General features: G+C 50.9%; 1 protein-coding gene across 4 annotated transcripts in view; it reads right to left on the reverse strand.

Moving 5' to 3' along the window:
* The window catches only part of prdm5 (PR domain containing 5), a 581,469-nt gene that overhangs the window by 528,708 nt on the left and 39,781 nt on the right, over nucleotides 1–12,980 (reverse strand). For all 4 annotated transcript variants that reach the window (XM_072496197.1, XM_072496195.1, XM_072496194.1 and 1 more), the window contains one exon: nucleotides 10,121–10,204. In XM_072496197.1, the coding sequence (XP_072352298.1) occupies nucleotides 10,121–10,204 (84 nt within the window). The remainder of the gene's footprint in view (nucleotides 1–10,120; nucleotides 10,205–12,980) is intronic.

Here is a 12,980-nt window from a genome sequence, read left to right on the forward strand (position 1 = left end):
AACTAAGCCAGACTCCCCGGCGCCAGCAGGAGCCAACACAAAAGAGGTTAACGAACACCTTAAGACCGCCCACTGATCAGGGAACCGCTCCAGCATTGGAGAAATCGAACCAAGCGATTGGAACAAAGTCCAATCACCTAGAACCAGGTACAGGGTCCGCCCCGAAAGGCGGGAAGCCCCTGGGGACTATAAAGTTTAGCCCCCAAGTTCAACTCGCTCTCTTCGTCCTGCCCGGGTCACCCAGCAACACTAACCAACATTGACCGTGACCGGTGCAGTGACCGCCGAAAGAAGTAAGTCTTAAGTCAACGCTCGCTATGAGATAGGCGCTCCTAGCTACCAATCCGTACCAACTTCGAATCCTGCAGACTCAGAACCCGAACGAAAGGCCATTTCTGACCTGACCTGGTGGGCCAGTCCGAAGTTAAGTATAGGCCTGTTAGTTGTAGAAGTAGCTTAGAAGTAGAATTTATGCATGAGTAGCGATTACTGTGTATAATAAATGTGCTTTGATTTGAATCTGACTAATCGGCGTATTGAGTTATTGATCATTACTTGGACTTGAACCTCGTAGCGGTATCATAAAGATACCTGGCGACTCGAGAGCAAAGGTAATAAAACAGAGCAATTGAACCGACCGGAAAGTTAGCAACATCTTGTAGTACAGGTCCATAGGTCACTGAAAGGGGCAACACAGGTGAAGAAGGTAGTCAAGAAGGCATACGGCATGCTTGCCTTCATTGGCCGGGGCATTGAGTATAAGAATTGGCAAGCCATGTTGCAGCTGTATAGAACCTTAGTTAGGCCACACTTGGAGTATAGTGTTCAATTCTGGTTGCCACACTAGCAGAAGGATGTGGAGGCTTTAGAGAGGGTGCAGAAGAGATTTACCAGAATGTTGCCTGGTATGGAGGGCATTAGCTATGAGGAGCGGTTGAATAAACTTGGTTTGTTCTCACTGGAACGAAGGCAGTTGAGGGGCGACCTGATAGAGGTCTACAAAATTATGAGGGGCATAGACAGAGTGGATAGTCAGAGACATTTTCCCAGGGTAGAGGGGTCAATTACTAGGGGGCATAGGTTTAAGGTGCGAGGGGCAATGTTTAGAGGAGATGTGTGAGGCAAGTTTTTTTTTTTTATAAACACAGAGGGTAGTGGGTGCCTGGAACTCGCTGCCGGAGGTGGTGGTGGAAGCAGGGACGATAATGACGTTTAAGCGGCATCTTCACAAATACATGAATAGGATGGGAATAGATGGATACGGACCCTGGAAGTGTAGAAGATTTTAGTTTAGAAGGGCAGCATGGTCAGCGCAGGCTTGGTAAGCCGAAGGGCCTGTTCCTGTTCACAGGGCCACATGGGTGAATTGGTATCGGCCCCCTGGCACCGCACCTGCCATTCCAGCTTCCCCTCCACCACCTGACAGTTGTTACCAAACACGCCCCCCCCCCCCCACTCCACCAAGAACAATACCGTATCTGTGGCCTAACGCACCCACCAGCACACACCACAGTCATTCCCAACAGTAGTGCCCACACCTTTCCCAGGCATAGCACGCACCCACACAATGCATGAAGCGTGCGGCTCACGATGCCCCCTCTCTGTCCTCTCAGGAGAAGTTTTCCCACAACAGACAAGGGCCCAGAAGGATGGCAGGGTGCTGGACATCAGAGTTCTCACCCTCTATGAAGAATTGGCCTTGGAGGTGGGGGAAGAGAACAGAGCGGTCACCGATGTTGAGCTTGGCCTGCGTCGAAGGGGCGAGTATTCACCATTCCCACCCTGATGACCTGTCATACGTGTTTTGTTCATGTCAGACATTTGATCCCTCCCTCATTAATGATATCAGAGTTGATGTAGACGCTAGGGTCCGGCCATGAGATTCAGAGGGGCAGCTACATTTCAGTGGGTCCATAACCCACTGGGGGAGTCCCAAAGGCTACGGGCGCAGGAGATGGCACTGGCAATGCATGGCACGGAGCCCAACACCCGTAGTAGAAAGCCTGGGTGGGAGCATGAGTGTGGTGTCCAAGGCGTTGCTCAGTGACAGCCATGGTTGAGGACTTCGGCAGCATGTCGCGTCACTGGGGGATGTGTCCCTGATACTGGTGGACCTTGCTGAGGAACTGTGGAGCATGCCCCAATCTCAGGTGGGCATTGCCGAGGCCCTCAAGAGCATGTCCCAGTCACCTAGGACTATATCCAATTCTCAGGTGGACCTTGCTGAGATGCTGCGGAGCATGTCCCATTCTCAGGTGGACATTGCTGAGGTACTCCAGAGAATATCCCAGACGCTGAGTAATGTGTCCCAGATACAGGAAGATGCCTCCCCTCCCCCTCCAACAACCCCCGAGGCAAACCACGTACAGATGATGGGCGTGAATGCCCTGTCAGCAGACAGACAGGAGTCAAACTATGATATAGATTGAGGAGCACCAGAGCTCAGCTCACAGCAGGTTATCACCACCTTCCTGCCTTGTACATTGACCCACTACCACTGACAGTGACAACACAGGCTCATCACCCTGGAGTGATGTAACATAGGCCCAGGGAGGGTGGGATGTGGCAAATGTGGGGGGAGGCCGGGGGTGGGGGGTATAAAGGTGACGGATGAAGCCACGTCCTATAAGAAGCAGCAGGGTTGAAGGCGCCCTAGTCTTCAGACATGGAGGACTCTCGCCAGTACCTGTCCTCCATCCTCTGGCCGCTCCCCGGATCCTCCGCAGACTCATCCTCCTAGTCTGGCTCCTCCTCGTCCTCAGATGAGGTCGCATGTAGTTGGACAACAGCGGAGAAGGTGAGGATTTTTTAAAAAAAAGTAATCCTAACCTAACCTAGCATTGCATTCTTTAAAGCACAGCTCCAGATTAATTTCAGTCAGCGCAAACACAGATCAGTGTAAAATGTCTTTCGTGTGTTGCAAAACTAGGGGTTGGATTTTGAGAAGGCACTAGATGTCCCACCGCCAGGGGGGGGTGGGGGTTGCTCGCGCGCTAGGATTAGGAAGGTGCTGTTGCAGAGAGATGAGGTGTTATATTTTTATACAGCACATTTTACTGTAATAAGTTAGCATCTATGAATCCAACTGATCTGTCTTCCCTATAAAGTGACATCAATTGCAGTATCGCCACTGAAAAATATGGATAAATCTGCAATCCCAAACCTTGCTGTTTTTTCCATTCATTCTTGGGGTATGGGTATCGCAAGCAAGGGCGGCCTTGTTAAGTACCTCCTTAATTGCCTTTGAGAAGCTGTTTTTGTGTCACAGGGCTTAGGCAAGAAGTTCCAAGATTTTGACCCAGTGATAAGAAAATGCTATGGGATTGGAGGTTGAATCCCATGCACCTACTTCCCTTATCCATCGAGGTGGTGGAGGCCAGAAGTTTGGGAGATGCTTTCAAAGAAGCCTTAGAAAGTTGCTGCAGTGACTTTGTGTTACAAGGAAAGTTCAGCAAAAAGATGTTTGTGCGAATGAGAATAAGGAAAATGTCTTTTTTTTTTAATTAATGACAAGTATGTTGCATCAAAATATCTTTCATAATTCAGAATTACATAAGTAACTTATGTTTATCTAGATTCAGCCACGAGCTGAAACTGAAGCACATAGATATAACATCCGCATGGTCTTCTAATTGCAAACACTTTTTTTTAAATAAATATATTTATTCAAATTTTAACAGATTTTTAACAAACCCCGCTCCCCCCAACAAAAAGAAAGAAACAAGAACACAACAATCAAAAATTATACATTGGATTTCCCCCATGTACAATAACCCCCCATATGACATTTAAAAACACCAATAGGGAAACGCCTCCCACCCACCCAAACACCACCCCCCCCCCCCCCCGCAAAAGAACCCCCAACCCCTTCCTCCCCCCCTCGCCCCTGGGCTCCTGCTGCTGCTGACCTCCTCCTAATGCTCCGCGAGATAGCCTAGGAACGGTTGCCACCGCCTGAGGAACCCGTGCACAGACCCTCGCAAGGCAAACTTTATCCTCTCCAGCTTAATCAACCCTGCCATGTCATTGATCCAAGCTTCCACACACTAGGGGGCTTTGCATCTTTCCATAATAGCAAAATCCTCCGCCGGGCTACCAGGGACGCAAAGGCCAGAATACCGGCCTCTTTCGCCTCCTGCACTCCCGGCTCGTCCGCTACCCAAAATAATGCCAACCCCAGCTCGGGGTGACCTGGGCTTTCACCACCTTGGACACAGTCCTCGCAAAACCCATCCAGTGCCGGGCACGACCAGAACATATGGACGTGATTTGCCGGGCTTCCCGAGCACCTCCCACATCTGTCCTCCACCCCAAAGAACCTACACAACTTCGCTCCTGTCATATGCGCTCTGTGAGTAACTTTGAACTGTATTAGGCTGAGCCTGGCGCCAAGAGAAGGAAGAATTAACCCTACTCAGGGCATCAGCCCACAGACCCTCATCTATCTCCTCCCCCAGCTCGTCCTTTAGCTCCTCCACCGAGGCCTCCTCCTCTTCCTTCAGCTCCTGGCAAATCGCCAAAAACTTTGCCTTCTCCAACCCATACACCCGAAATCACCCTGTCCTGAATCCCCTGTGCCAGGAGCAGCGGGAATTCCCTCACTTGCATGTACCTGAAAGCGTTTCCTGGGGGTAGCCCAAACTTCTCCTCCAGCGCCCCGAGGCTCACAAACGTCCCATCGATGAACAGGTCCCCCATTCTTCTAATCCCTGCCCGATGCCAGCTCCGAAACCCCCCATCCATCCTTCCCGGGACGAACCGATGATTCTCCCGAATCGGGGACCAAACCGAGGCTCCCACCTCGCCCCTGTGTCGCCTCCATTGCCCCCAGATCTTCAGCGTCGCCGCCACCACCGGACTCGTGGTGTACCTTGTCGGCGAGAGCGGCAGCGGTGCCGTCACCAGCGCCCTCAGGCTTGTGCTAGCCGCCCCCCTGTCCCTGCTACGCTCCAGAAACACTCTTCCAACCTTGAGGTCTTATTCGTCCACACAAAACCCATGATGCTCCTACTTACCCGTTTGAAAAAGGCCTTAAGGATCTTAATGGGAAGGCATTGGAACACAAAGAGAAACCTTGGGAGGACCGTCATTTTGACCGACTGCACCCTACCCGCTAGTGAGAGTCGCAGCATATCCCATCTTTTAAAATCCTCCTCCACCAACCGTGTCAAATTGAGCCTGTGCAGGGCCCCCCAACTCCTAGCAACTTGGATCCCTCGATACCGAAAGCTCCTTTCCGATCTCTTCAGCGGTAGCCCGTCTATTCCCCTTCCCTCGTCTCCTGAATGCACCACAAAGAGCTCACTCTTCCCTACGTTGAGTTTATACCCCGAAAAGTCCCCAAACTCCCTTAGGATCCGCATGACCTCCGCCATCCCCTCCACTGGATCTGCCACATGCAGCAACAGGTCATCAGCATACAACGACACCCGGTGTTCCTCTCCCCCCCAGACCAGTCCCCTCCATTTCCTGGACTCCCTCAGTGCCTTGGCCAGAGGCTCAATTGCCAGTGCAAACAACAAGAGGGATAGGGGGTACCCCTGCCTCATCCCCCTGTACAGCCGAAAGTACTCCGACCTCCGCCGATTCATAGGCACACTCGCCACCGGGGCTCTATATAGGAGCCTGACCCAACTGATGAAGCCCTCCCCGAACCAAAACCTCCGCAACACTTCCCAAAGATACTCCCACTCCACCCGGTCAAAGGCCTTCTCCGCGTCCATAGCTGCCACTACCTCCGCTTCCCCCTCGACCGAGGGCATCATAATCTCATTGAGGAGCCTCCGCACATTTGTATTTAATTGCCTACCCTTCACAAATCCCGTCTGCTCCTCATGAATCACACCCGGGACACAGTCCTCAATTCTCGTAGCCAGCACCTTCGCCAGCAACTTAGCATCAACATTGAGGAGCGAGGTCGGTCTATACGACCCACATTGCAGTGGATCGTTGTCCCACTTCAGGATCAAAGAAATCAGCACCCTGGACATTGTCGGGGGCAAGGTCTCTCCCCCCCCCCCCCCCCTCCTCCCTCGCCTTATTGAAAGTCCTCACTAGCAACGGGCCCAGCAGGTCCACGTATCTCCTGTAGAATTCAACCGGGAACCATCAGGCCCCGGGGCCTATCCCGCCTGCATGCTCCCTAATCCTTGAACCAGCTCCTCCAGCCCAATCGGTGCCCCCAAAGCAGCCAGCGCCTCCTCCTCCACCCTCGGGAACCTCACCTGATCTAGGAATCGTCACATCCCCTCCTCCCCTGCTGGGGGCTCAGACCTGTACAGATCCCCATAGAAGTCCCTAAATACCTCGTTTATTCTCACCGCACTCCGCACCGTATTCCCACCTCTATCCTTAACTCCACCAATCTCCCTCGCTGCCTCCCTCTTAAGAAGCTGATGTGCCAGCATCTGACTCGCCTTCTCCCCATACTCGTACGTCGACCCCTGCGCTTTCCTCTGCTTTCCCCTAGGTCAACAGGTCGAACTCCGTCTGGGGTTTCCGTCGCTCCCCGAGTAGCCCCTCCTCGGGGGCCTCTGCATACCTCCTGTCCACCCTTAAAATCTCCCCCACCAACCTCTCCCTCCCCTCTCTCTTCTCCCTGTGGGCCGTAATGGAGATTAGCTCTCCCCTGACCACTGCCTTCAGCGCCTCCCAGACTAGCCCCACCTGCACCTCCCCGTTGGCCTCCAAATATCTTTCAATGCACCCCCGGACCCCCCCTCATCCGCCAATAGTCCCACATCAAGGCGCCACAGCGGGCGCTGGTCCCTCCCCTCCCCCAACTCCAGCTCCACCCAATGCGGGGCGTTGTCCTAGATGGCTGTGGCCGAATATTCCGTTCCCTCCACTTTCAGGATTAGCACCCTACTCAAAATGAAAAAAAATCTATCCGGGAGTAGGCTCCATGGACGTGGGAAAAGAAGGAAAATTCCCTGGCCAGCGGCCTGACAAACCTCCCTGGATCCACTCCCCCCATCTGGTCCATAAACTCCCTGGGCACCTTGGCCGCAGCCGGCCTCTTACCCGTCCTGGACCTAGAGCGGTCCAGTGTTGGGTCCAGCACCATGTTGAAGTCCCCCCCCATTATCAAGCTCCCTGCCTCCAGATCCGGAATCTGACCCAGCTTGCGTTTCATGAATCCGGCATCATCCCAATTCGGGGCATATACGTTCACCAGTACCACACGCACCCCCTACAACCTACCACTCACCATCACATATCGACCTCCTTATCCACTACAATATTCAGTGCCTCAAACGACACCTGCTTCCCCACCAGTATTGCAACCCCTCTGTTCTTCGCATCCAGCCCGGAATGAAAGACCTGCCCTACCCATCCCTTTCTCAGCCTAACCTGATCTGCCACCTTCAGATGCGTCTCCTGGAGCATAACCATGTCGGCCTTCAGTCCCTTTAAGTGCGCGAACACCCGGGCCCTCTTTACCTGCCCGTTCAGGCCCCTCACATTCCAAGTTATCAACCGCCCCGACTACCTCTCCTACTTCCAGCTCCCCTTTGGCCAATACAGCAGCAACCCTGTTCCCCCCCTCTCTCCTCTAGATCCACATCTAGCCATTTTGCTCCCCCCATGACACTCCCGTAAGTCAGCTGACTCCTGCTGACCCCGGCCTCTCCCGCCATTCCATCGACCCCCCAGTGTGAGCATCCCCCCACCCCTTGGCAGTCAGTGTGCGCTCCTCTCCAGCACCGCCCTTCCCGCCCCCATCCTTCCCTAACGCGGGAAAAAGCCCGCGCTTTCCTGAGCTGGCCCTGCTCCCTCTGGCGCAGCTCCTTTTTGCGGCCTTACCCCAACTCCCCATCCCCGGGCCTCCACTCCCCCACTTCCTCGTGGGGCTCTGCCCCTCCAACACGACTACCACACTCTCCCACAGCTCCCACATCAAATCCATTCACCCATCCCCACCCAACACTCAAACCAAGAGAACATTCCCCAAACGCAATAAAAACAGTAAACATCCCCCCACGACCAACCCTCAATTTGAGTCCAACTTTTCAGTTTGTATAAAGTTCCATGCCTCAGCGGGCGTTTCAAAATAGTGGTGTCGATCTTGGAACGTGACCCACAATTGCGCTGGCTGCAGCATCCCGAACTGCACCCCCTTCCGATGGAGCACCGTCTTAGTCCGGTTGAAACCAGCCCTCTTAGCCACCTCCGCACTCCAGTCCTGATAAGTTCGGATCTCCGTGTTCTCCCATCTGCTGCTCCGCTCTTTTTTGGCCCATCTCAGGACACACTCTGTCCATAAAGCGGTGGAACCTCACCACTACAGCCCTTGACAGCTCGTTGGCTTTGGATTTCCTTGCCATGACCCGATGAGCCCCATCTAGCTCCAGGGACCTCTGGAAAGCTCCCGTGCCCATCAGCGATTTGAGCATCGTGCTCATATATGCCCCGGCATTGGGCCCCTCCACTCCTTCAGGGAGACCCAGAATCCGAAGATTCTTCCTCCTCGACCGATTCTCCAGGTCCTCGAATTTTTCCACCCACCTCTTGTGCAGCGCCTCCACCTTCACCGCCAGGCCCAAGATCTCATCCTCGTTCTCCAAGGCTTTTTGCCGCACCTCCCGGATCGCCACCCCTTGAGCCTTCTGGGTCTCCACAAGCTTCTCAATTGCCACCTTCATTGGCGCCAACATTTCTGTCTTCAGCTCCTCAAAGCAGTGTTTAAGAAACTCCTGCTGCTCCTGCGACCACGCTGCTTGGTCTCCACCCGCCACCATCTTGCTTTTCCTCCCTCGCACTTTTCGCTGCCCCAGGATCACTTTTTTAACCGCTCCACTCCTGGTCCAATCCATATAATGTCGGGGGGACCTTGCTGTCACCTTCACACACTGGAAGCCGTCGAACAATTGCCGTTGGCGCCTCTCTGGTGAGCCCAAAAGTCAGTTCCCGGCAGGAGCTGCCGAACGTGCGACCTACCTAGGCATAGCCGCAACCGTAAGTCTCTAATTGCAAACACAAGCAGTGATTCTGTGCAAAGTCTGGTCAGATTTCACAGAAACACATTACAATCACAGAAAGGAGGTAGATTCTTTTGTGATGACACAACCCAACACAAAACCGGACTGAAAATAAAAGTAAATACTGAGTCACGTGAAAGGAAGGATCACGAGCAATCCTCCCTCAGTTAGCACGATAGTCTCACAGTATGCTATATGGACAATCTCCAGGACATTTTATTGTTTGGTTTTAGGTTCAGTTTCAAATAAAGAATAACCCACCAGGTAACAATACGAACTCTTGTAAAACAAGACATGAAAAACATTTGATAATGCCCTTCACAATTCTTTGCTACACATCATCCATTTGATCTGCCCTTGCCTTCAAATATTGCCACTTTTTAATGGAGTGGTAACCGAAGAAAAGGCCGAATATTTTTCATTCAATATCCATCAAAATTACTTTTTGCAAGAATAAAGCAGATGTACTCTGAAAGAATGACTAACTTGATGAGAAGGTGGAAGCAATCCAAAAGATCTTTAATACTCTGATGTAACTGAATGGTAGACTGAACATATCTAATTTATTTTTAAAATTTTCATTTCACTCAACTGCGATTTATTTAATATAGAACAGCCTGGTACAGAAATGTGTTCATTGGAGTGTTTTATTTCCATTGCTTGTACAACTCGTATCAAGAAAAGTTTATTTCCCCACCTCCTCTCACCCTGAAAGGTGCTCTTCCCACTTTGTGCACCGTTCTTTATTTCGCCCAAGACCACCTAAGAAGATAAACATGGTTCACCATAGGGAGCCAAATCATCAGCAAACACACAATTCTATTAGAAAAGCACTTAATCCCAGGTGGACCGTGTTACCACTTTCTACAATCATTTCAATGAGATTTGCAAGTGGGGACATACAGATTACATGTCTGATATGTCATCACACTGAATCAGTGAAACAGATGTGTTGTTTAATGTTTCCCACGAGAGATGATATGTAATGTCCCATACGGGGGGGGGGAATGGAATATGCAATGAAGGTAAAGAAATCTTCAGTTGGGAAGGGAGCAATATATGTTCAAGTCTTATGGGCAGCGTGAAACCCTTTCACTGGTGGAGAACATCTGATTTAATACAGTACTAGGAGTTGTTACCTCCCACATCAGCCTGGGATCCATGCTCTCATCCAGTTCATTGGACATTCTTTTCTCTCCAGCAAAAGGTCCAAACTTCTCTCCCTGCCAATATGAGAAAAGTTAGTGATAGATTGCACATCTAAAAAGGGAGGAAAATAAAATCTGCACAAGCCTGCATGTGATTCAACTCCCAATTTGCAAAACAGATACTCAAGGTTATAATATCTTATTACAATTATCTTTAACGGGCAACTATAAATTACAATCCCTGCAGTCAATCACTTGCCTTTCACAAATGGAGGTTATGATGTTTTTAAGGCAGAATGCATCATTTCTATTGAAAAGAAGAGTAAAACCATCCAAAAGTCAAATTAAAGAGTCAAATTAAAGATTTACTAAAATTTCCAACATCTAGAGTGTCGTTGCAGCTCTTGGAAAATTACTATTTTACCATTTCTGGCTGTGTCTGCAGGAACCTTCCTGAAAAACCTATTAGTTTTAAGTAATGTTACTGTCCAGTATGAGGAGCTGTTCTGATATGTACATGTGGTAACTACAAGGACACCAGGCAATAATAAAATTCTGAAGAAAGGGAACATATCTAGCAATAAATTATTGAATATGAGGAAGGGTCTACGCAGGGGGAAATCCAGACAGTAAAGTAACACTTTGGGTCAACTTAAATTCAGCTTACATTCATAATGACATTTTAAAAAAAATATTTGTATTGGTATTTTCCAGTTTTTACAGAGTAACAGCTCAATCTATGGTGTATCTGGTATTTACATATAAAGTCATTTCTTATTTACAGAGATTTATACATGTGGTTTCCCCCATCTGCCCCCCCCCCTCCTCTCCCCCTGCCCTCCCCTTCTCCCACCACTCTCGGTGTGAAAAACTTACCCCGCACAGCTCCCTTAATCTTTCCCCCTCTCACCTTGAAGCTGTGCCCCCTTGTAATTGACACTTCCACCCTTGGAAAAAGTCTGACTATTCACCCTGTCTATGCCTCTCAATTTTGTAGACCACGATCAAGTCTCCCCTCAGTCTTTCCAGTGAAAACCCTCTCCCTCAGTATTTACCCTCTCCTCATAGCCAACCTCCTGGAGAACAGGCAACATCCTGGTGAACCTTCTTTGCACTCTCCCAGGCTTCCATGCCCTTCTGATAACGTGGTGGCCAGAACTGCATGCAATACTCCAAATGCAGCCTAACCAAGGTCCCACGTAGCCGCAACATGATTTCCTAACTCCTGTACTCAATGCCCCAGACGATGAAGACAAGCATGTCATATGCCTTCCTAAATCACCTTGGCCGCCTGTGTTGAAAAGGTAAAGTGCTAATTTCTGTAATGGGCGTCAATACAGTGTTCCGCTCCTTTTTGCTGCCGTTTTTAGTTGTTGTCTTTGTGGGGTCCTCCCTTTTTCCCCTCGTGATTCCATTGGGTTCCTTCTTCTCCCTTTCCTCCTCCGCTCCTTTCTATTGTGTGCACCCTTATTTGTTTCCTTCTATCCCTCTCACTCCCCCCCCTTCTCTTCCTAGTCACTATAGGCCTCGAACAGATCTTGGAACAGGCTGATGAATGGCCCCCATGCTTTATAGAAGCCCTCGTCCATCCCTCAGATGGGATATTTAATCTTCTCCAGGTGAAGAAATTCCAACAGGTCTGCCAGCCAGTCTGCAGCTGTGGGTGGTGCTGCAGATCGCCAGCCGAGCAGAATTCCCTGGCGTGCGATTAAGAAAGTTAAAATCTGGGCGTCAGACCTCTTCCCCAGATGTAGTTCTGACTGGTCCGATACCCCAAAGACGGCCACTCTCAGGCACAGCACCATCCTCATCCCCACAACCTTGAAGATGGCTGTCCAGCGCTCGACAAGTCTGGGATAAGCCCAGAACACGTGGGCGTGCTTGGACGGGCCTCCCTGGCACCGTTCGCATTTATCCTACACCTCCGAGAAGAACCTGCTCTTTCGGGTTCTGGTCAGGTGAGCTCTGTGCACCACTTTGAACTGCATGAAGCTGAGCCTTACGCAGGAGGAGGTGGAGTTGACTCGACTCAGTGCTTCCCACCAGAAACCCCAACCCACTTCCATCCCCAGTTCATCCTCCCATTTCCATCTAGCTTCGTCCAGTGGTAGTTTTGCCCTGTCCAGCAACCGTCCGTATATGTTCCCATGATCATTTTGTCTACCGTATGGAAAAAGGCCTTGGGGATGAAGATCGGTATGGATCTAAACAGGAAGAGGAACCTTCGCAGTAATTTCATCTTGATCGTCTGCACCCTCCCTGCCAGGGAAAGCAGGAGTGCATCCCATCTCTGCAGGTCCTTTTAACTTCCTCCGCCAGACTGGTCAGATTCCACTTGTGGATCAGTGTCCAGTCGTGGGCGATCTGGATTCCCAGGTAGCGGAATTAGTTGTGGGATAGTTTGAATAGTACTCCCTCCACTCTGTCCCTCACCCATTTGGGTTCACCGGGAATGCCTCGTTCTTGCCCAGGTTGAGTTTGTAGCCCGAGAAGGCTCCGAACTCTTCCAGGAGCTGCATGATTTATTTTGGGCAGTTCTGTGGGTCTGAGACATAGAGGAGCAGGTCATCTGCACAGAGCGATATTTTGTGCTCTCTGTCCCCTCTTTGGATGCCCTTCCAGCTTTTCACGTCTCGTAGAGCGATCTCGTAGAGCGTTCAATTGCCAGGGCAAAGAGGAGCGGGGACAGTGGGCATCCCTGCCTTGTGCCTCTGTGCAGCTGGAAATATTCAGAGCTGGTGGTGTTGGTCCGAACTCTCGCCTTGGGGCGTTGTACAGGAGTTTCACCCACGCGGTGAACCCCACTCCTAACCCAAACAACTCCAGTACCTCAAAGAGGTACTTTCACTCG

Source organism: Scyliorhinus torazame, chromosome 3 (genome assembly GCF_047496885.1).
Source record: "Scyliorhinus torazame isolate Kashiwa2021f chromosome 3, sScyTor2.1, whole genome shotgun sequence".
In the NCBI taxonomy this organism is placed as follows: Eukaryota; Metazoa; Chordata; class Chondrichthyes; order Carcharhiniformes; family Scyliorhinidae; genus Scyliorhinus; species Scyliorhinus torazame.